The following is a 25110-nucleotide window of genomic DNA, read 5'->3' on the forward strand; positions in this document are numbered from 1 at the left end:
ATATATATATATATATATATATATAAGTGTGTGTGTATATATATATATATATATATATTTATATCTATCTCTCTCTCTCTCTCTCATATATATGTATATATGTGCACACATGAAATAAAACGATCTATATGCCTATGTGTTGTTTCATTTCTTTTGTTTCTCTACAATAATAATAATAATGATGATGAGCATATGGTGAAATGTACCATATGCAACCTAAACATTCAGAGATTTAATTAACCACTGCTTTACTATTTTTCCGAGATTTTTTGCATAATTAGTTTGAGGGTCTCGGGTCAATCTGCAGCTCTTTTGACACTATTTTTAAATCAGTTTTTATCATCTTAAACATCCAGACACGACCAAGTGTAGCTAACAGTTTATGTTTGCAAACATATAAGCTGTATGAAATTATGGTGACATTTATATTTAAAGTGAAAATGTTTTTGCATTTTTTTCTCTGTGAAACCCTGTCATTGTTAAATCATGTTCTTCAACACTTTCTGGGGACCTCTGATTTATTTAGCTACTTCACAGAACATAATAGTACTTAACACAAAAACATGCCCGCATCTACCTTGTAAAGATACTGATGTTCAAATGAGCCATACAAGGTATCAAATAAAGGCTGTCATGAGTGCGACAGAACCCTGTGCCTCCAGTCGAATCAAGCAGAGTTAGCTAACTGAGTTAGCTTGATTTGATTGTTCATTTATTTATGTTTCCAGCGTCCTGTGTTCTCCATTTCAGTATCCTGTTAACACACATTAACTCTCCTATTGTGATCTGATCAAATAAACTCTAACCCCTCAACCCCAGAGCTGGTGAACATATGACCTGGGGAGAGCACATATAGAACATGGAGAGCACAAAACATAACAATGGGAAGATAACACTGACTCCCGTATGGATACTTTCAGTTCTTACAAATTAGTACAAAATGACATTTGAAGCTCTTGTCACAGCTGATACCAAACACTCACCGACTGAATCCTGCAAACGTGGCTGTTGCTTAGTTTCCTCTCGGGCAGCAGTGACATATGTTACGGTTGATCTCAATCTCTTCACCGCGGTCAAAAAGTATTCATAAACTCCAAAGAGATGTATTAAATCATCCCTCCAACACCACCCACTTCTCTACTGGTCTCATATTGGTCACCTGTGACCACTATGTTTACTTAGGGTGATCGTTTAGCCGCAATAGGGCTAAATATAAAGCCCCACGTCCGTCTGCGATAGCTAACGGTTAGCTTGACATGCTAATAAGTAGCTAGAACATTTGCTCCAGTATATATTTAAAATATATATCAGGGAAATAACATTACACTGTACTATGGATAAATATCAGCTACTAGCCATAACTTACCGGCTGAAATGTTAAATGGAAATTCTGTTGTTAGGCTACAGATGTTTGTTTTAAGCTAACACTGTTCACAGCCAACCAGCAGCAAGTTAACAGGTGCATTAACTGCAGCTGGATGAGATAAATCTTTTTGCATGTAATTCTTTTTCAGTTGTAAACAGATTCAATTTATAGTGCTGAGTTGTTCGTATTTACATGTTTTACAAGTGACTTAGAGTACATTTAGTAAAGTAGGCCACAATTATGGTCCAATGATAAAAGATTATTGTGAAACGGTTCATTCTGCATAATGAGTCCAACTACTTTTGGCACTTTAATCATATTTTGATACTAATTTTAAACTTTCTTTTACATAAGTAAACGTCTGAGATGTTTCCGTACTTGCAACATCGAAGATTTTGTATGAACAAATAAAGGACTATAGCCATAAAATGGAATTAATCTAAAGAATCTAAAAAAAAGGTATTTTACAGATATTAATATACTGGAGAGTGTTGCAGATATATTTGCAGTACTAGGACTTTATACAATGGCACAGAATTTCAGATTGTAGAAAATTAGATTTCAAGTAACATTGTATTTAATTTATGATGTGGTATTCAAAGAAATAAAAATCAACACAAACAATAATTGCGGACATAAACTGAGATAAATCCATATTACTTATTAATCCCACCCTTTTAACTCAGAGTATGTGATCAAGCTGTTAGACAGATTTATATAAATAAAATCTATCTTATAAGTAAACACAGGCAAAAGGGGCTAAAGGGAACCCCAGCTCCTGCCACTTTATCTGAATACAACCATTTCCTCTGTAATTAGCCATATTGCTTATACACCTCCAGCTCTGCCTGAAAGAATGTGTGTGGAATTATAATTAGCATGTTGGCATAATGCACAAAATAATAAAAAGTACTTGTAGTTGTCTTGTTACCAACATCAAAGAGCATGTTGGTTCCTTCTCAGGGAATTAGTATCATACAAATCTAATTACTGTGGGTATTGAATTACTGGATTTTAGTGGATACTTGGAGCAAGTATAAAGGAATGTTCTGACAATAGTTTAGCCTTTCAGTAAGAAACATCCATTACAAAAAGGGGCAGACACGAGAAGGAGGTGAAACAACATACTGATAATGTGTGGTTGTCTGCTCGTCACGATACATCAGGAGGAATTTAATTTTTCTAGCTTCATGGCCCTCCAACTGCAGTGACACAAACCTGCCCGGTGCAGACAGTGCCTTGACCTCAATATCTAAAATAGCATCCAGTCCATTACTGTGCCTGTGTCCTCACACTAAGCTCTAAGACTCCACAGGATGAAGTGCAACATCAAGTTCCCATGTAGAAAGTCCTGTGAACATCAGTAGTCTGAACACAGGAGCAAAAGCAGCGGTGGTGGCGGCGGAAGCAGCAGCAGCAGCAGCAATCCAGCCTAATCCAAATGAATCCGGGTCTCCCAGGTTTGCTCATCCTGGTTGGAGGGTGATGACTGCTCTGCTCTGCTGGGGTGCTTATCTGCTGTCGGTGGTCGGTGGCTGTACAGGCCTTGTGTTATCAGGGCTCAGCCTGCTCAGGGATTGGAGGGCCCATGGAAAGTAAACATAGAACCTGTCCTGTGCTTATCTATCCCAGGAGAGAGTGTGTGTGTATTATATGAGTGTGTGCATGTGTGTCTGTGTAAGGGAGAGAGAGAGGTGCACAGAGAGAAAGAGAATCTTGTTTCCATGGCAACCTCTTCCTTTACCCCCCCTCCCTCATACACACACACACACACACACACACACACACATACATACACCCCTCCCCTCTAGAGGAGAACCCTGGTGGTCTTTGTGTAATGCGATTCCACTAGAATGCACTGTGGATTAAAGCTGCACTGCCTTCAGGCCCTAAGCAGGGCAACAGTGAAGACATTATTACCCAGATCAAATGCTGTAATCACTAGGCACTGGGGGCTTTCACATCCATTGCAGATAAAACCTAGGACTGGCAATACTCAGGTGATTAGGGGATTATTATTCTGCATTTCAGCACGGTGCCAGTCCCTCGCTGTTGAAAAAAAAAAGGAGAAAAAAAAGATTCTGTGTGTGATGGACGGGGGAGGGCAGAAAACAGAGTGCCAGCCAAAAGGATTCTGGTGCACTGTGATCAATGCCAAGCAACCAAAAAATTAAGTAAAATAAAATAAAATTCACACAGTGGTTTCCATGTGTAAGCCCACATATTGGCATTGTAGAAACCCTTGATTTTCTACAGGGTCTTTTTGAGTTTTGGCTCTAACAAGTAGAAGTAGAGAATTAGAGAACTGGACTGTGTTCTTATGTTTAGAGCTGCTGTGAAGCGCTTCAGCCATTCTGCACTGAAGCCCTCCAAACAGAACAGGGCAGCATGGGCTTTTGCATGAGAACTAACTGAAAGCCCTCCATTGAGTGGTAGATCAGCGGAAGGCGAGACAATGACCCGCTCAGTGTCCAGCAATAGGCACTGAGGAGGTACAACCTTTCATCTGCGGATATTCCACTGTTTGATTAAGTGAGGAAGAAAATTCTACTTGAGCAAGAAGCCTAAGCTACAAATGCGCACAGGATGTACACACTTCAGTGATGTGGGAAAAGAAAGACCATAGCCTTTAACAAATGAGCCCGTGAGAGCAGAGCATGGCGGCTGGCTCCATGCTGTAAGCATCCGGCCCTGCTTTTACAATCTAACAATAACATCTCTGAAGAGGCAGCCATATGAAGGGCTCACAGCTTCACACACAGAGTCCAAGAAGAGCCTTGCTCTGGAGTGGAAGGCCTGGGCCATTCACCTCATCCTGCCCAAAAGTACTCAGCTACCAAAAGACCACTCAGGAGAACTCAAGAGCAGTGTTTGCGTCATACTTCTGAAGTGGCACTGCTTAAAAATTCTGCCTTATTGTATCACTCTGAGACGGCTGTGAGGTTTCAGGGATGCCAACATACATGGATACAAGCCTAAAAAAAGTGGCAGATGACAGAAACCACAATTGCTTACAGTACACGGTCACTTTGAAAGTTCGTTTCTAAAATATTAATGCAAGCTCAGTAATTTTCTGAGTTAAAGCCATTGCCAGAGGTCCCTAGCAGCCTCTCTAACAGCACCCAGAATGTCTTCCTCTCATGTCTGCAGTTCTCCTGAGACAGTTGTCAGCTCCTATCTGGATGCATTTACAGCCATTTACCAATGTACTTCCATTTACTGTCGGGGAGAGCCTGTGAGAATGTCTCTATGCACTGTAGATGCAGACTAGAGCAAGAGAGAGCCCTCACACAAGCAGTGCACAGGGAAGAACACTTTGAGGACACATTTCTGGTTTGAGCTATTTCCCTCAGTTACTGGTGTAGTCAACGAAATCAGCTGCTTCAGCTGGTTTACACTCACTGTCCCGCTGCTGGCTGCAGCACAAAAGAAAACATTAATCTTCAAATTATTTCCTTAAAATGTTCAAAAGTTGCAATCCACCAGCACTCTTTTTACTGCACACTGTGAGTGTTTGTTTGGGTGTGTGTGCGTGTGTGTGTAATTATTGTCACTGTCTTACCTACATGTTTAGTTTTTAACTGCACATTGGAGACTGGTCAAACGAAATTTCAATTTTCTGTGCTAACCCCTGTTACATAGATTTTTGACAATAAAGTACACTTTGACTTTGACTATAGAAATTCAGTCAGAATGTTTTTTTTATATAAAAACAGTTTATTGATTTATCAACAACTGCCAACTGTACAATCCTTACCGATGATGAAACGTGTATGCTACACAGTCTAAGTTGTGTTTATGCAGAGATCATTCCTGTCTATGAGAAGATTGTAGCGGAATATTTAGAAATACTGAAGAATGCAAACAGAGCATACCCAAAATGTCAAATGTGGTGATGGCTTGGCCTGCCACCTTTATGAGTAACCATGTAAATCTTGTATGTCAGTCACCAAGAGTCAAATGAGAAAGGCAATAATTAACTCCTGAAGGATGACTGAACTTGCTGAGAGGAGAAATGAAGATTCATACAATAGCCGAGTCAACAAATTGAACTCAAGTCACAGCAGTTTCTCCTTAAAATCCATCAGTCCTCCGGTGGATAGTTATCCATTTTAATGACACTGAAAGCAGCCAGTGTTCAGCGATAGGTCTTCATTTCAAAACTGAATTTCAGCTGAGTGGGGCCAAAGGGTAGAAGTAACTGAAATCCGTGATTTTCTCCTCCTTTAAGTCTGAAGAAAAGGGCCTTTCCAGAATTCTCCACTGCTAAAATCCATGGGACTGTGTCACGTCTGTGTCCTGTATTACAGCAAACAGCAAAGAAAAAAAAAAATGCTGTTGTCAGGGAAAAAAAAAAAAATCCAAATTAGATTTCCGAAAAGGTCATTCTGGACAAGAACATGAAAAAAAAAGCAGAGGAGGGAGAAAACTGAAATAGAATATCCTCTTACAAAGTCCTAATCTAATTTCCATCCCCCGAGGGGACAGAAAATCACGGAGAGAACAAGAAAGAACCATCACAAGCGTAAATGGACACCAAAATATAAATCTATAAAAGGCCTTTTATTACTCCATTATGTACACTTTTCACAGGACCTCCAAGGAGAAGCTCCAGAGCGAAGCGCCACTTCTAGTTGTGTCATGGAACTTATCTCCACATTAAAAAGGACGAATAAAAAAAAAAAAAAGAAATATCCAACAAACAGAAAAAACAGCAAAACATTATTTTCTTCTTAGTGCCTTGGGGAACTGCACTTGCTGTACAAGTATTACTTGTATGAGTGAGGAAGGGCAGAGCTGAAGGTCACAGCATCCAGGGCTACAACAGCGCCAACGGCCGTTTCAGTCTGGCACTGCCAAACTATCTGCCCATCCACCCCGGGGCTGCAGGCAACATCCATGCTGTCTGTGTGAGGAAAGGTAGATGGAGGAAGTCTTTACTGTTCCTGAGCAAGAGCATGCTCCAATCCAAAGCAGTCTGTTCTAGTAGATCACTTCATACACAGTGGCCTTCTTGTCACCAGAGCCCGTCACAATGTATTTGTCGTCTGTTGAGATGTCACAGCTCAGGACAGATGAGGATTCCTTGGACTGAGGGAGATAAAAACATTTTAGTCCTGGAGGCAGTTAACATTTTCAACTACATTTGAAGTTAAGTGGAGAGGATTAGCTGACTACAGGGCAAGATTAGATTGCAATGACATTAAGTTCTGGCCTGATGCCCCTCAAAAAGACTTCTTTGTCAGGTCAATAATTCAGGTTCAGTTTTCACTGATAGGAGAGTCCTGTCAGACAGCAGTCGCTGTGCCCTTCCTCTCGGAGGCAACTGTGCATACTTTTGGACTGGCTGCAGACAGTGTTTATTGATCTGCATACCTGGAATATGCTGGCGCCATAAGGAGTCCTCCAAGCATTCAAAAGATTGTCCTTCCCAGTACTTACGAACCATTTACCTGCAAAGAAAACAACAGTGCATTCAGGCCTCCTCAAACTAAGAAGTGGTGACAAAATACCTTCAAATAAAGAGTTATCATGTCTGTAACCTTGAACACAGCAGGCACTAAAAAAATAAGACTGTAAAAAGGACACTGTAGCTTTAGAACTAAATAAAATAAGACAGGCTGAGGCTGAACAGTCAGCATCATCTCTCCTTTATTTTATGTGTTCATACCACAGTAGGCGAACTTGAGGGAGAGGACACAACTCTCATGCAGGTGCAGCTGATACTTGTCAGGTTTGGAGTGGTGGAGCACCTCCACGTTGCTGCTCTCCATGCCCACAGCAAGCCACTCTCCAGTCGGACAGTAGCCCAAGGAGAAGATCTGGAATTGGGACAGAATAGCAATTACTGACAGCTCTTGGGCCAAAAGAAAACTATCCTCCACAGTAAGTCTGGGAAGGTGTGTTATCTATCTTTTCTGTGTGCTTGCTGGACTGTACCTGTGAAGTGAAATCATGCTGCTGCAGCTGTCGGCCCTCCCTCAGATCCCAGGAGCGGACAGTGTTGTCAAGACCGCCTGTCCAAAGCTTAGTGCCATCGTGGGATATGTCAATACAGCTAGCACCGTCCGTGTGGCCCTGGAACTGCCTATAATCAAAGTCAGAAGGCATACAAACATTTATTGACATCTCTTTGAAAATTACTCACACAACAGCAGTCCTGTTGTGGGGCTAAAGCCCACAGAGCGTAAATAAGTGCTTTTTTCCAACCTAACAAGAGTCTGGTTGTGCAGGTCCCAAACGGCAATGTTTCCATCACTGCAGCAGGAGAAGCAGACTTTGGCATCGGGGCTGATGGCCAAGGCGTAGCATGCTGGAGCTGAGGAGGTGAGCTCAGCCTTGATGCGGGGTGTCTGAGAAGCCAGATCCCAGATGGTCAATGTGCTGGCCTCACCTCCAACAATCAATGTGCGGCCATCAGGCAGCAGCTTACAGGAGCGGATGTAGTTATCCCTGTTCTGTGGCACAGGGAACAAAGCAAATCAATACACGTTCAGGGCAGTGGAGCCAAAAAAAGATTTAGGAACAAGCCGATGGGAAAGAGGATCCTTCTCTCATTAACAAAAAAATGATAAGGGCATTCTCAAAACTAGTGGACATGTTTTTTAAGCTTGTTGTATTTACACATTTATTCAGTGACGTTCACATTTCAAGGAAACTCTAACTTTCCTGAAAAAGCCATGTCAGGTTTATTATTTTCTACGCTGGTGTTTGCCATTAGTACTTACTTCTATTTTACACAAACAGAGTAAAAGCATCAGCTGCATTAGTTTATCTTTGCATTTGACAACAAATAATCCAATCGTTAATGGAACGAGTTTGTGAAATGTGAATCAGCAGCGATCCTCACCAGACAGTCCAGTTGGGACACAGGGCTCTTGCTGCCAGGTTGGCTGATGTCCCAGATTTTGACACAGCCTTTGCCACCAGTGTAGACATGACGTGTGGGGTTGCTAATGGTAACAGCGCACACCACCTCGCCGTGGCTCAGAGTGTTGATCTGACGGGCGTGGCGTGGAATACCGGGGCCGATCAGGGCATCGGGCGGAAAGGGCACAGGCTGCATCTGACCGTCCGCACTGACGTGGAAGGAGTAAGCCCTGATGGGAAAGACAGATGTGTGTTTGATATCACTGTTGTTTTTTGAAAATGCGGATAATGCTTTGGCGAGACACTTACGGCTTGCCACCAGAAATGGATGTGAGGCTGGCTGGAAGGCCTGGAGCCCTCATGTGGGTGTGAGGATCAAACCCCTGACAAATGACAAGACGGAAACCTTTGAATAACGGGTCTGTCACTGACCAGTGATCGCAGTCAAATCCAAATGGTGTTATTATAAAAGGAATGGTTTGACATTTTGGGAAATGCACTTATTTGCTTTCTTCCAGGGTCTCACTCATAGAAAAACAGCTCCATAGTTCTATTATACATCTTAAATTCCACAAGGAACCTTTAACAGACGATACAAGAGGGGTATCTGACTTTTCATCTAATTCTCAGCAAGACCGTGAATGAATATATTTTGTAAAATGTCAAACTGTTCTTTTAAGTATGTGCAGTGCTTTTAGGCGATCCTAAACCCTGCTGCATAAAAAGGGCAGGAAAATGTGTTACCATGGGGGAGCGTCCATAGGCTGCAGCCGCTGCAGCGCTCATCTGAGGGGAGATGTGCAGACCAGCATACACACCAGGACTAGTCAGGCCTCCGTTCATCTCATGATGGCCCATCATTGCAAAGGGGGTAGGGTAGGAGCCTGCGATGGACAGAGGGGTACGCAAAGCTGGGGCTGCTGCAAACAATAACAGAAAAAGGATATTGGTATGTGACATAACAGTACATTGAGAGAGGATGGAAGAAATTATCTCAGTTGCTAGAGGGCAAAGAGAGTGGTACCAACCAAGAGCCTCCATGCCTGGTGGTTTGCCCAGGATGGGTCTGAGCCCGGGAGTGGAGCTGGTGCCAGGGGTAGGGGCATCGTTGCGGGGGGTGGGGGTGTTGGACTTGAGGCCAGGAGTGGAGGATTTGTCATTCTGTAGGGAACGAGAGAGCAAGCACATTCACAATCCCAGAAACCAGGCACTGTGCAGACTGACAATTTGAGAGCAAACTGAACTTAATCCAATCTAATTCTGACAACCCTCATAGTCCTGCAGAGCCATAAACTGCTATTTATTCTAAAACCTATTATGGTCACAATGGAGATGGGGCCGTTTTTATCCCCTTACTGCTATGGCTTTAATCTTTTAGTGAGGCAGAGGGGGAAAAAAATTCTGGAATAGTTAAATACATTGAGCTATTAAGAGAGAAGACCTGACTGATCCTGATGCAGGACAATATTATCCCTGACATTTAGTCATGCACTTAAAGCACCGACAGCCATTCCTAATCCACTACAGAGAACGTCCTAGATTTATATGCACATATCCCTTTGCTCTCTCTGCAATTCTCATTTAAACCCTTTCTGTCCTAGTTTGTTCACAACTCTTGGTGTCTTACATGACTGAGCTCCTTGGCTTTGGAGGATGGAGTGCTTCCAGAGGATGCCACCGATGCAGGGCTGTTGGGTGTGTCTTTCTTTGGAGGGCGGGGCTTATCAATGCCATTCTCAGGTGGTGAGTGGGCCGGGCTTGCCCGTGGAGTTGCAGGGTCCTGTAGAAACACAGCAACAGATTTTGACATTTGCGTAATTGCTTTATCTCAGCACAAGTCATTATACTATTTACTATTACATGTTGCACCGCTCACCTCATTAGATACATCTACCACCAGGTCATCACTTTTCTCTCCATCACTGTCCTGTAAAGATAAATGGCAAATTAGCCACCTTAACAAATGTTGTTGTTTTTTTTCAATGAAGGAATAATTTAATATTTGGTGGAATACACTTATTCACCTTCTTGCAGAGTCGCATGACCCTGGCGCAAGGAGCACCAACTTCATGGAGTTTTGCAAGTCAGTGAAGACCCCAGGAAGTCACAGCTTGTTTTTTTGTTTGTTTGTTTTTTTTTTTTGTTTAGCCACGAAACAGAGAGAGGCTAAATGTTTCCCATTTGTATGCTAAGCTAAGCAAAGCAATTCTTGATTCTGGTCCTTGTCTTGCTTTCAGCAATTAAGTAAGTGAATAAGTCAACAATTCCTATAATGACTTACATATCTGCTCATGCTGTCCTTCTCCTCCACTTTGCGTTTCTTAGAGTCCAAACTGTAGTCAGAAGAACTGCGGTGCTTCTCACTGGATGTGCGTAAGCTTTCTGATGGGGATATGGAGTTATTCTGCAAAGAGGAAAAACCAAACAGAATTTATTACCATTTGATCTGCTGTCGTAAAACAGAGCAGTGAGTAATTCATCAGTTATAAATTCACGGCGAACACACCGTGCCAATCCAAACACTAAAAACACCTCATTCACACAGCTGTGGATGCTGCAGACTCTCAAAATGCAGCTGTAGGTCAGCTCCAAGCAGTACCCTGACACCAGCCAAGCCCAATCTCACACATAATCCTGTCCCTGGCCCAACAACAGAATGGGTCGTTATCTGAACTGAACGGAGGAGGGCTTGTTTTCTGAGCTGGGCTCCCTCCTCCTCATAACTGGACAACAAACAGCCTCACAGGGACATGAGCAGTGTGTTGTGGCTGAACAGAGGGCCTTTTCTCTGGAGGCAGTCAGGCTAAGCGAGGGGGGGTGTGAGATGTGGAGAGAAAGAGAAAGAGAAAGAGAAAGACTGTATGTTGTGGGCATTGATTGCTGCAGCACGCTTGGGCACCATGTCAGCTCAGGCTTTGAGCTCTGATAAAGAAAGGGAATCTATATCCTGCCAGTGGGCACGGCAGCGTGGGACTGACTGGTGCTTCTTCATGGGGCCTGCCTGCCCACACAAGCTGGGACAGCTCACTCCAAACACCAACAGAATGGGAGGAACTAGGCCGGTGTCCAGCGGCTTTCACATGAGTTTGCCATTTGCCTGTAAACTGCCAAGTTCTCCTGATTCCCTCTGTCCCTTCCTATGAGGACCAAAGCAACAACATGGACTAAGTCGGTGGTAGCTCAGAGAAGTGAACAATGGTCGATGGACTAGCAGTCTGGGCAAAGGGCCACTGTCTGCATAATGGCTGACCTTTAAAGAGATGCTTAGCGTGACTCATTAACCAAAGTCACCACTCTGCTATCAGATGACCTGGGACAAGAGCACAGAAACAAAACAGGACTGCTAATCGCCCCAGGAGTTCCATTTCTTCAGACATGACTGCACCCATTCAACTGGCCCAGTCTGCAGAAACACAATCTCCCAGGCCCATCACAAGCCATCACAGATCGTAGCCATTCAAATAAAAGCGCTTTAGCAGGTCCAGCCAGAAGGGGTGGAGAAAAAGAAAACAAAACAATTCTCCATTTGTCTTCATAAATATTCATCACATGCCAAGGAGGAGAAAGAGTGAGCTGGTAAACAAGGGAGACAGTAGAAGGGATCAAATAAATCTCTTAAGAAGGGGAAGTCCAAGTCTTTTTAATTGTGATGAAATTACAAGGCTTCTAATCTCTCCAGCATGATACCAGTCATTTCCCTTCTGGATTAAAAGCACAGGACTTATATTCCAAACCTCATTTCCAATTAATCATTTTATTGAAAGCAGATTACAACAGTACATAAAATCAGCGGTAGCTTGCTGTTGGCAGGAATTTTTACTTGACATTTGCAGCTGAGATGAAAATATGATAAATTATGAAACCAACAAGCCCTGCAACAACAACAAAGAAGAAAAACAGTTGTGGGTTTGGACACTCACCGTGTTCTCTGTATCGCAGACATCATAATGGCGGCCAAGGTGATGATGAAACCAAGTGGAGCAAAGAGAAAAACAAGTCAGTTAGCATATCATAACAGATGCTTCTGGCTGAACGTGTGAGAATCAACTGCAGGGCACAAGGCCCCTCTTATCACCATGTGTTGGAGCTGTTGAATAGCTTACGCAGTCATGGGCTGGGAATGTACCAGCTCATTACCCAGACAGAATGTGACCAGACAGGATGTGCTCCTCACCTAAGGGCCCTACAATTCTGCTCTAGAGAGTGAGAAGCACTCCGTACTAAATTGGTTTTTCTCTGTTTAACATCTATCCAATAATGTTAAAATGAATATACATTTCAGTTCCTCCACATAAACTGGATAAGCAGCTAATGCCTAATTGCACAGTAATATGCCTCAGCTTGTCTTGTCACCTCTGTGTTCGAGATCGTGATGGTTCTTCTCATCCTTCACTGGGAGGTGGGCTTGGCTGCCCAGGGCGCCTAGTGCAAGCAGGCCCGATCCGGAGCCTGTCACGGGGGGGATGCCAGGCGGCTGCAGGCCTGAGGGGTGAGGTGGCAGCTGGACTGGGGGCCCGTGAGCAGCATGGGAGAGGTGCTGTGCCTGGAGCTGCTGCTGCTGTAAGCACACAGGGAGATAGACAGACAGACACCAAGTGGGTCGGAGGGAAAAGGCAAGGAGAAACCACACACTAAACATGAGGCTGATCAGTTAAACCCTGAGAGATATTAGCGCATTCACACATCTATTACTGTCAGCATCAGACAGCAATCGCCCTCAGTGCTATTTCCATACCAGACCAGGGTGGCATAAGCCTTAGATCTGTGCTGAGGAGAGTACACGTTATGACTAACGATCAACTGCTCAACACGTCGAACGCATGAAGCGTACAATCACACAGCCTTTAGAAGCACATGATAAGTAGAAAATAGAAGAGACATATTTTTCATTCTACATCAACGGGCAAACAAAATTTGGCACTTGAACAGAAACAAATCATATCAGGTAAACTAGTGCATTTTATACTGCAGCATCACGACACACCTATGATGTCCGTGAGTTGAGCACTCCTCTGAAGGAACATGAAGCTGTGTAGGAATCTGTCAGCCCGTGGGCAAAACAACTACCTGCTTTCTAAACACTTCGAAAACACTGGCGTCTATTTACTCCTCTCATATTCATGTTCCTGGATTAACAGTACATGAATCATTTGCACACCCAAACTTTAAGAGACCGAGGGAACACTAAGTGCCAGGAGTTGGCACTGCTTCCCTCGCGCTCAGAGTCTTTGAGTGCATGTTTGTGTGTATGTCTGGAAGGCTGCTCTGGGAGCCAGGAACAGGGGTCCCATGCTGGCACTCAGTCAACCCTCCAATATTCACCATCAATATTTGAAAGGCACAGGGAAATGGGATGAGAGTTAAAAGGCACTCAGCATGGAAGTAAGCAGTTTAAAGCAAGGTTAAATAATACTTAGCTGAGACACCAATAAAAACATCAGCAATTTATTACCCGTCTACGAGCCAGCTGAATAATTCAGCTGCTGTTACAGCGTGAGTCTCCTCTCTTTTACAAGACAGACTTCAATCAGTGACCATTTATGGCCATTTCAGTAATATTTGACACTTTGCAATGACTGGGGAGGTGATACGACACAAAGAACAATGTGGTAGACCTGCCTGATTCAATCACAAATCTCACAGAGGGCACATCCTACTAAAATGTGTCTTTAAAAATCATATCTGGAGGGTCTTTCTAATTGCTCATTCCCTTATCATTGCCTAGAGGGCCGAGAGGACCAAATTGGAAAACAGTGAGGTTTTTAACTTGCAACCTCGTCCTTTGCTCCACAGTGCAGATGTCGATCCAATTACAAAATGTACTCAGGACACAAAGGGAACGAGAGAGAGACAGTGTGTGGTGTGTGTGTTATAATATTGTGTCCATGAGGGAAATTAAGGAGCCAGTTCATTGGCAGGGGAGAGCCATCCTTGCTCATTGTGTTTAATGAGGCACTGATGGGTAATATGCATGGTTGATCAGCAAGAGCCCTCATTAGAGGGCCATAAATGAAGACAATAATAAATAAAGAAAGGAGCCTGGCCTATTTCCTCTAATTTAATATTCCAAGATAAAGACCTACTCTTTGTCCCTTTTTTTCTCAGACTGAGCGTAGCTACAGAAAAAAAATACAGACAAAATTGAGCAAATGTATTATAGTGGTCTCTAGTGTACTACCTATACTAACTATCATGAAACGCATAGCACTGGGAGAGAAAAAGTGCCATACAACATACATAAGCTCTTCAAGTGCAGATATATGCACACACCAAGTGCACTGAAGGCACATACAGATATTTGCGGATGCCACTGACCAAGGGAGCAGGGTAGGCAGCTTGCTGCTGCTTAAAAGAAGGACAGAAAACAGTAAGAACTGTAGATGTTCTCTCTCTCTATTATTATATACCGCAAGCGATGGTGTTACAGACAAAAGAACTCTCTTTTAGTTTAACATCCTTTCAACACAAAGCCGTTGAGTGGGGTTTATCGCTGGGAGGAAGGTGGGCTTATCTGAACTACTCCTTGGCCGCCTTCGTTTTCGTGTGTTCTCTAATCAAACAGGAGGCACCACCTGTCAGGTGCATCTCGGCGCTAGCAGCTGCCCTAGTTGCATCCTATTAATGGCCCTCAGCCCCATCAATAAGGCATGCAGCTGGCTCCTGGATGCTGCCTGTCTGCCTGGCACGCTCTTTCACCCCACCTTGCTTTACAATATTCATGAGGATTTTGGCATGCCTACAGAGCTTCTCCTCAATGAATAACTAACGGAGAGGTGTTCGTAAAACATACAGTAGCTACATTTCCACCTCCTCTGACATGAGCAACCTGGAGTGTCTTGGGTGGAGGCCTTGGAGTTTCATAAAACAGACCGGGTGCCAAGTAGGACCAGGCGCCAAAATCATGAATAGGCTTGTCCAATATTTTATAAGATGTAGGTTTTTAATGTTGCTAATTTGAAATTATAGTCAAAGACCAACAGAGAACTACAGTGAAAGGGCCATAGCTACAAATTCAAAAGTGCAGCAATATTCCACTATTGCACTGTTAGAGCGTGACTATCACATACACAGGAAGGTGCCACAATCAAATCTGCCTTTCTTGGGGACAACCTCTGCTTGTGATTAAAGCGTAACAACGCATCTGCTCCACTCCATCAGACAAAAAACAAACTGCTCTCCATCACCTAGCAAGACACCTACTTGAGACAAATTCTAGAGATCAATTATCCTGGAACAAAAGGTCACCAAGGAGGCATTAATTGAATTCCAATATGTGCCTCCAGTTATCAAGTCAGCCTTTTGGGCCAGCCTGTTATGCATGCTAAAGACTCTGCCTGATTCAGCGGTAGTAATAAGATCACTGATAGCCTGAGCTTTGTATCGAGGGTGACAACCATCACTTCTGCTTTAGGAGGGCCGGGTGAGCCCAGCTGATCAATGAGGAGCAGATGGCGTTCTGAAACGGTGATGAACGCCGTACGTTAATGCTCAATGCTGCAGTGAGCAAAGAGAACTGCGTTACAGAGCAGTGATGGCTGACTGCTGTCTGTACTGTCTCAGCTAGCTTGCAGCGCTGGCTGAGTTCTGCACGCCCTCTGCCTTCTAATTCCCACAGCTATCCAGGTCAGCAGTGAGGGATGAGGCTCCTCGTTAAAACCTTAGCCAATTAAAGCAATACAGGCTGCGAAGAGCATCTCAAGAGCTCTCAGGCTCGCATTTATAAACACACAACAAGGCTGTGTTGATGCCACAGAGACCAAAGCAGGAGCAACAGATCAACTCTTGAGAGCTGCACTTGTTATGTATATAGGTTGAATATACTGGTGAAGAATGTAGAGCTAAATTGGAAAAACATATATTAACACATTTGATTCAAGGAAAGACAAATCTGCACTATAACTTCAGTCGCTGGTGTAACACACTCTATTTACTTAACAGACTACTTGCATAAAGAAGACATGAACATGGAAAAGTACTACTTGTTGTGATTGTTTTATGTGCAGGTTTATCTCTAAGTAAGGTCAAATGAAGGAATAAAAAGGGGGTATACACACGGTGAGAGGCAGATTGGGAAGTCCACGTACCCCGATGATAGCATTCAGCTCAGTCATAGTCACCTGCTTAGCCCGCTCAACTGCCTGAGCAACCTGCTGTTGGTGCTGTGGGAAGACATTTAAGAAGAAAAAAAAAAGATTGAGGCATCTGTGAATTTCATACTTAATTTTTAAAGAGCAGCTGCAATTTTAAAAGTGAGGGTAAATGCCACATACTTTACAACCTACAATAAGTGATTTCATTTTAGTACTAAACTGTGACAGTCTTTCAGAGCCACATTCAAAACTCACCTCTTGTGACAGGAAAGGCATAATTTGAGCTAAAATTGCGTTGAGCCGTTTGGCGATCTCCGTCTGGAAAAACAAAAGAGGCGCAAAATGAGATGGTAAAGTATGAAACAGACAGTGACTCCATATAACCCCGCCTTTAATGTTTACAACGATTAAGTCAATTACTGCGGCAATCAGAACTGCTTGACTCAACATCCTCTAAACAGCGTGATATTGACATTTGAAATATTTAAAACATTAGGAGAGCCCGGGGGGATGGAGCACAGCTGTGCTGAGAGTGCACTCCATGCTAAACGGATATGAGCAGGCAGAGTGCTGCTGTGCTGAGAGGATCCTCTCTCACTCTGCCCTCCTTCCCCTCATCTTCAACTGCGGTGTCCTGCAGTTAACCTCAGAGTTAAACCACACAACCACACCCCAGGACGAGAGGCCCACTAACCAAACTGCACTGTTTACTTACATGTGACTGTGTAGGCAATTAACATTAAGGGGTATAACTGTAGTTTGAGCAAAGTTTACAAACCATAATGACCTTCGAGGGTAACACACCTCAAATCGATGATCAATACCATTAGGAGGCAACTGCCAGCCTGTAAACACTAAGAGTGCAGTGTGCTAGAGCTCTGCCTTTCCAGGACTGAAGCCTGGGACATTTCTCACTGCAATCAGCTGCCCAGCCCACCGCCCTCCCAACCCTCCCATCCATCCACAGAGCCCTGCCTCCATTCTTCTGCTTGTCTACTAACTGCCATGGCAACGGCTGCAGCCCTATCTTGCTGGGATCATTATGCAAATGGCACCTCTGCTTGACCGTAACAGGCTTTAAAATCATATTACGTGCTTGGAGGCAGGTCATTAAATTGAATTTTCAGCCTGTCGATCACATGAATGTAGCAAATGAATGGTGGATAAAAAGAGCAGTGGGAGGAGGTGTGATACATCCCCCTCTCTCCTGTAAAAACACTGCACAGCCGGCTTGAGCTGCCTCCTTCTTCTTCCAGGGATGGGAGATGAGACTCTCAGGTTCAAGCTCTGCACTGGGAGCAGAAAAATAACAGTGCCAAAGCTACATCATCTATGGAATTTATGAGCTGCAGTTCAACCCAAGGCCACTGCGGAACACAAACACATCACACGGATTTTCTCCGATTTTTCATTTGGAGCAGCTCACACAATGTACTTTGCAGACCGCCAGCTTATTTATTACACATGGCAGAAATGCCAGGCAGTTTTGGCAGGCAGACATATTACCTCTGAGCAGAGCCAGAGAGATTGGAGAGTAATGTCCAACAGAACGAGACCTGCTGACCCAAGCTGCAACATGGATAGCCACTTAGTCAGGCAAGCCAGCAGCACAAACAACAAGCTGAAGATGAAATATCGGATGAAGCAAAGCAAAGCCTCGGATCACAGGCAATAATGTGAGACAAATATATGGTCGCATGTATTACAGGAAGTACAAAAGTCCATATGATACACTGATTATGACTTGATTACCATCTGCAGACAAGAAAGGAGCTGAATTCCTCTGACATGCAATAAATGTGACCTACAACCAATAAAGCAGCGAGAGGGTTAGATGAAAGGTTTCACGAGCATTAGTATTAATACAATGCAGTAAGTGCTGGAGCAAGAGCTCAAGAACGCCCTCAGAAATGGTTGAAAAGCTACAGAGCCTGTATAATCCATGTTTGTTGAGATAAGCCATGTCAATAGCAGTCGAACATTTGACAGGATTTGTGAAAAGGCCTTGAGCGCACAGTCCATTCCCCTGTAGCTTAGTGTCATGGTGACAGCTGGCTGGGAGAGGTCAGGAGGTGGCTGATCTACTGTGCCCTAAACAACTGGCAGCCTCGACACTCTCACAAAACAACATGCAAATACATGGAACAGGCATCAACTCAGCTCGCCACCGCTGTCAAAACAGATGCAGTGCAGTGCTGGGAGGATTTTTTTTGTTCTGCTGGCAGATAAAAATGGGGCTGTTGTCACTTTAAGTAGATGACAGCTTGGCCCTTGAGAGGCCAGCTTTGCACTGCTGCTACACAATTACAGGTACTCGGACCTGTGTAGCACCACTTTAAAAGCACTCTCAGGCTGGCTTGTCAATTGTGTGAGGAAAGGTATTCGCCTGTTGCTATCAGCAGTGGGAAAATGGAGTCGATCCCCTCATGAGTATTAAATACAGAGCGAAAAACCACCGGTGGCTCTGTCACATGATCCATCTACAAACAATACTTGACTAGTCAGATTTTGAGAGCCTCCAACTCGTCCAAGATGACAGCGTCGACCCTTTCCTGATTTTTCTGGCAGGAGGAAAATCAAAAGAGAACTTCAATAATGTCTCATCTATGCCAGAAAATCATGGATGTCTCCAATAAACAGAGAGCCTCAGAGCATTTGTTAATAAAGCTATCTGTAATGATGTGACTAAAAGTTTTTATTTTACTATGATTAAAAGTCAGGTGATTTTCTTGAGTAAAGGCCAACTGTGATCTTAACAGAATAAACTTGTTCTAAAACAGGACAGCATAAAACCATACGCTTCCTTTATTGTGTCATACACTAAAATACAATAACTTTCTGTTTGTATAAGTGGACCCGACACCCAAGAGTTCACACACTGTAATTATTACACTCCAGCACAGTCCCACATGACAGACTGGGGATATGGGAGCACTGATGGCTTGGCGAGCCACAGCTTCTCCAACCGCATTTCACTGCACGCCTCTTTTGTACGAACACTGCAGACAGTCTGCTGGCTGACCAAGTTTGTTTTGGCAATGGGTATGGCAGATAGTTTGCTACTTAGCAAATGACTCCCGCAGCCACGGGTCTCATGTCTGTATTATGACTGCAGGTAACAGCCAAATCTGATTGAGCCTCACTAACACCCAAGGCCCAAACCCCATGCAGCTCTTGGAAACAAGCGGCAGACGAGATGATGGTAATTACTCACTGACATCACGCGGCAGAAATTAGCCTTTGTATCTACATACTGTCAGAGCTGATAGAGAGGGATCAGATAACGCTGCCACATCAGTCCATCTGAGCAGTGCTGGTGTGTGTATTTTGAAATCTGAATTATGTTCCTGCACAGTAATGAAAAAGGCACAGTTAGAGAAATGGATTTCCTCACTATGGAATGAATCTCCTGGCAGGAAAATAATATGCCTATGTGCATCCAATAATCCATCCCAACCCTTCCTGTTAACCACACCCCATCTTCTCCTCTTCCTCCTCCTCCTCCTCCCCTGGCTGAGCTATAAGCTCAGGGAGCTGCATGGATGGGGCCCACACTGTTTGCTCACAAACACGCCGTTCAGCAGGTTAGGGCCCCACTGATGAATTATTCAAGCGCTTCCATCAGCTCTGTTGAGGTTCCTGATAAAAGTCAGGCGCTAAAATGGATCAGTCGATTAACCTGTTTACACAGGACAGGGCTGTTGTCCCTCCCCCAGCTCTATTCTCCAACGAACGTGTCTCTGGCGTCCCCCCCTCCCCCAGTCTTTCCTCTGGTTGGCGATAAGTGCCTGACAGAAGCCATCAGAGCAGCTCGAGCCCTGACAGACATGTGGCAGTGTGACACACAGTCCAGACACTGATGGATCACCCTACCGCACCAATCCGCCATGCCTCCAATGCTGTCATTAACCAGGCTAGGCTGTCGCAGGAGAGGGGACGGCCTCACAGGCTTCAGGGCAGCATGCATGGGAATGTCAGGGTTACTCATTCATACAATCTTTATCTCCTCGAGCATCAGTGTGATTGATCTGTGCAGCAATGTAAGATAGGATCTTGGGATACAGATAAGGGCACAATAAGTGACTAAAGGACTTTTACCCCCCTCTTGTAATTACATTCGTCTATAAAAAAAATACTAGACCATCAGTCCTCTCACTTTAATCACTAAGTCAAAGGCCAAGCCTGCCGAAGTCTACCTTTAATCTTATCAAAAGGCTGAGACAAATCCAGGCTTTACACAACTCAAAAAAAGGTTAACATCAATTGCGCTGGTACGAGTTTGCAATTGTATTGCCTTGTTTGTGTGCAGCAGATCCGTCTGTTTACAGTCTATTACTGGAGCTCTGTTTGGTTCACAGCCTATGAGTGGCTCCTCCTGGACCTCACATCCCCTGACGCTGTGGAAAACCAGTGAGCTGAAAAATATGAGAAACATCATGGTACCTACCTGTTTGTGCATCTCTATGTTCAGCCCGTAGGACATCTCATAATACTGAAATGAAAGCAAAGATTTAATTGTGATCAGTGAAGACAAAAAAAAGTTACATTTGCGATCAAGTTGTGCTAACATTTACTATATTTACACAGTGACGTGAAAAGGTCTACACAGATGTAATTTTTGTTTTCATTTCTACACTCATGATCACGATTTGAATGTCACTAAACCCACAAATCAATATTTTAATGACTAAACTAATTACATTATCAAGTAGCTTTTAACAATATAACTGAAATCTAAATAAAATCCAGCTTCTTGTGGAGCAAATGTGATAAACTAAAATCAGAGAAAAAATGAGTTCTTTGAGCAGCTAACAGGAAATATCCAATAAATCTATATTTTGCTGTTTATAGTGTGAGCACAGAGGGGGAAAAAAAGGTTGGATTTATTGATCACCATCTTAAGCCCTCAGATCTCCTGGATGTCTATTTACTTAGCGTAACGCAATTGCTCAACACTCTTGATATTTCAAGCCAGGTCAGTCTGTCTGGTTGAAATGTAATCCGTAGAGCCCACAAGTGGCAGCCAGGGCAGAAATGGCTTTCCAGTCAGCGTCTATTTGATGAGGCCAATGCATTATTCAGTCCATTAGCTTCTTCGAAAATTACTCTCAAACAAGAGAGCCATTCTGTCTGAGATCAGAGCACCACAGCCGTGGCGTAACCTGACACCCAGTGCTGGCTGTGGGATACTTCCCTACATGTTTACCTAACCTCCTCCCTGTCAGCCTGACATGTTGTTTTCCTGTGAAAAGAATGTTTAACTTAAGCCTGCATGTATTGGTTTAAGTCATCCCTGGTGTGTTTACCTGGGACAACAGAGTACACTGCCACAGAGGAGCCCTCTGATTGCATCATGTCTGAACTAAATTCCAGCGTCATAAGCACACCTATGTTTTTCTAAGAAGCCGCTAAAATAAAAGCTAATTATTTTGGTTTGCCCAGATGCTAAGGTTGACCTAGTACAAAATAAACTGCAGCATGTTCCACGTCCACCATTTTGTTTGCCGTGGTGCCTTTTTCCCACACGCTGCTCTGGCCCTCCACCACCGGCTCACACCTAATTTATGGCCATGCATATGTCTGAGCGTAGAGTCTCCTAGGAGAATAATCAGATCAGCACACACAGAGGGCAAAGCTGCAGTCGCCCCTTGGAGATCAGGGGCGCGCTGTGCATAATGGAGCCTCAGCCCACTGCTGCCTGCCTGTCAGGAAGAGCTCCTCTGTAACAACCAGCTACATCAAACCAGCCCCTGGGGGCTTTCACAGGCCTGTACCTGACACTCAACCCGCCCTTAAAACCACACAGGTGATCACAATAGCCTGTCTCGCTCCACCCCGACTAGATCTTCAACCATCCTTGCAATTTGGAACCATAATTGCTCCCTATTGTAACGTAATCTTACCATGACATAGTGGCGCTGCATCTCCGTCTTCTCATTGGCCAGTTTGTCATACTCCACCTTAAGACTAAAATAGAAGACAAGGTGTCAATTTCAGGCGTCTCCATCGCTTCAATAACTCACTCACACTTAACCAGCTGACAGGAGTGGTTGTTTTTTTTTTTGTTTGTTTTTGTTTTTCCATTCCTGCAGAAGCCAACAACCAAATCTCAGCCTCAACCTTTACTACTCAAAAGAAAGTAAATGCTGACCCTGCCATACTTTGGAGATACACTTTGTAATCATTACCTGTGATATTGGGCTTGCAGGAACTGAAACTCATCTTTAATCCTGTCACAAGACTCTGCTACAGTGAATTTGAACCCAGGCTGGCCGGGCTGATGTGGAGCCTGAAAGAAGGTTGCAAAAATCACATTGGTTCAGTGACAGCAGTAGGTTTAATTCATCATTTCCAGCATTGTGCTTCATGCTGCTGAAGAGAGCTGAACAGCTCTCACATTAGGCCACTTTCAAGATAATATCTCCTCTGCTGTAAGTAAGACATTGTCACAGCAAAGACGTGGGTCTGCTTCACACCTCCAGAAGCTAATCACATGAAGAGGCTTTCGCACTGAAAAATGAAATCTAATTTTTTTTTTTTTTTAAATGAATTAAAACCACCACCTGTCCTCATGCTCAACAGTCATATGTTAGTGTATGGATGAGTAAATAACTCCAGGCATGCAAACCATCTGCATCCATTTAACACTAAGTGCATATTCTGGTGTAGCTTAAATGCACTGTAATATAACCATATAGAAATTTGATGAGCTGCATTAAGTGCGGGGAAAAAAAATTTGCTTTGCAGGGGAGATTTCAGAGGGAATCAGCACAGTCAGGAGCCATGTCAACTTCAGTGTTGTCAGATAAATATGAAAGCTGTAGTAAGTACAGAGGAAGCGCTTCTTACCGGATGTCGGCCTTGTGGATACATCTTGAAATGTATCCTTTGTTTATCTCTCCAGTGTACAGGTCCTTTGGCAAAATGGTTGAATTGTGCTCACAGCCACACCAGTCTCAGCAAAGAGGGGTGGGGGTAGGGGAGGTCGTGAAAACCCTGTGTTGAAAAATGACGCGGTTTAATCTATAGAAGAAGAAAAAAACAACACAATAGAGCGCACGTTTCCTAATAAGTAGTCAGAACAGCAAAGTAGTTAAAATGAACTGCAGGCAGTTGGAGTGAATGTCAGAAAGCAGCTCTGGTCGTGCGCTTCTGTCTTCTTGATGACCTTATTCGGTTAGTGGTCAGCGATTAGACGCGATATACAAACAAAAAAAATGTCAATTTGCGATTTAAACTGGCGCAAACACACCGCGGACTACACAACGAGGTTACTTTCCGGTGTAAAATTGCAACGCTCGCATCATTTGTTTGTGACTCCGATCTTTACTGATGTTCGTCAAATGAGCAAAAAAAACCCCGCTCTCGGACGTCTACAGGCAGGCCACAGCCGACAGCAGCTGGCTTCCACCTACTGTTTGACTCCGCAGAAAACGCTGTTGAGCGTACGCGCCCCCCTCCGCCTCCCCCCCCAAAAAAAACTAAAAGAAAAGACCTCTGGTAAATACATACCCGTGCGTGCGTCTCCGTCCGACTTTTATTCCTGAAGAAAAAAACAGAGTGGGCTATAATTCATGCGTTTAATCCCTCCTAATGTAAGCGTGGTGGACGCAGATCTCGACAAGCATCCTCTCTCCCTCTCTCCCTCTCTCTCTCTCTCTCTCTCGCCGGAGCGCACCCAGCCAGACTGGGGGAGCAGTTGGGAGAAAATTTGGTGCGGTCGGGCTCGATTAAACTGCTTTATTCTCAGCCGCGAACCTCCGAGGAATGTGCGCCTTCTGTGGCTGGTTAATCCGAAAAAAAAAGAAAAAATAAATTCGCTTCCAAAATCTGTCTTCCGACTCGAAGAGGCTGAAGATTCTTTAAAAGCGTAACATGGTACTCTCCACAATCTCGCATTTCCCCCAGTTGTCCAGTTTACCCCGGTTGCCACACACAGGCAGCAGGGCTGAACTGCCGTGAAGGCGCCTATCTGTCCAATCGGATTACTCGGAAGGAATATTGCCACATCTGCCTATCGGAGAGCGACGGCCCCCACGTGGGGTGCAACGATACATGACATCATCCCGCGGATCCAGAAGGCATCATCCGTCCATCCCACCATGTACAACAACAACAGCGGCAGGCATTGATGTTCCGAAGATCATATCCAAATTTGACAGAGATAGCACAAATTCTACATCCGCATTTCATTTGGGTGTTTGCTTTTTTGCCGCCCAAATAAAGTTGATGATGATGTTTTTTTTTTGTTTCTCTCTCTCTCTCTCTTTTGGGTGAGACCACCACCAGCGGGACGGGGATGCAGGGAGGGAGGGAGGAAGGGAGAGGGATGTGAGGTGCAACAAGCTTTCTTTTTTATCCCCGTACAAGGAAGAGGGAGGAGATGGGAGCTCGTTAGTACAACATGGTAATAAGATGTGAAGTGATGTTACTGTGAAATATCCAAAGTAGCGACCAAAATGACAAAGCTGCGGGTAAAACTTCCCCAGCACAAGCACACCGTGAAGGACACAGTAATGACCAATCGATCGACGTTGCCCACCAAAGTGAAGCTCGACATACATTAAATATCTCGTGTTTCCTGCACAACACACCCGCGCGCCTGCCTATCAGCATTTGTGTAATAGTTGCACTGCGGGGAGAGAGGAGATGATTGCCTTTGTCTGATATGAACATCAGCCATGTCTGAAGCGCAGTCTCTACGCCTTGTTTTGAAGGGTCGACTCAGCCCCACGTGGGATTGTTCTGCTGCTTTAAGGCCTCTCGTCCAATGGCAGCGCGGTG

At 44.1% G+C, this 25110-nt stretch overlaps 1 protein-coding gene across 5 annotated transcripts; it reads right to left on the reverse strand.

The window, feature by feature from the left end:
- Nucleotides 1–5062: 5062 nt before the first annotated feature.
- Nucleotides 5063–24354, reverse strand: tle3a (TLE family member 3, transcriptional corepressor a). Of its 5 annotated transcripts, none has more exons than XM_046394190.1 (21): nucleotides 23839–24354; nucleotides 23176–23322; nucleotides 22515–22615; nucleotides 22230–22293; nucleotides 20774–20818; nucleotides 16582–16644; nucleotides 16321–16395; nucleotides 12590–12794; nucleotides 12157–12164; nucleotides 10518–10640; nucleotides 10113–10163; nucleotides 9864–10016; nucleotides 9265–9397; nucleotides 8981–9153; nucleotides 8546–8619; nucleotides 8217–8466; nucleotides 7577–7824; nucleotides 7307–7454; nucleotides 7038–7188; nucleotides 6743–6819; nucleotides 5063–6457 (listed from the first exon to the last, which is right to left on the reverse strand). In XM_046394190.1, the coding sequence occupies exons 2-21, from the start codon at nucleotides 23197–23199 to the stop codon at nucleotides 6350–6352; spliced, it is 2274 nt and encodes a 757-aa protein (XP_046250146.1). In that variant the 5' UTR covers nucleotides 23200–23322; nucleotides 23839–24354; the 3' UTR covers nucleotides 5063–6349. The 5 variants fall into 5 exon arrangements, with proteins under 5 accessions (XP_046250146.1, XP_046250144.1, XP_046250145.1 ...); XM_046394188.1 differs by having other exon boundaries at nucleotides 16291–16395; nucleotides 23839–24351; XM_046394189.1 differs by having other exon boundaries at nucleotides 8981–9156; nucleotides 23839–24348.
- Between the last annotated feature and the right edge of the window lie 756 nt (nucleotides 24355–25110).

The sequence above is a fragment of the Scatophagus argus genome, chromosome 7 (genome assembly GCF_020382885.2).
Source record: "Scatophagus argus isolate fScaArg1 chromosome 7, fScaArg1.pri, whole genome shotgun sequence".
Lineage (NCBI taxonomy): Eukaryota > Metazoa > Chordata > Actinopteri > Scatophagidae > Scatophagus > Scatophagus argus.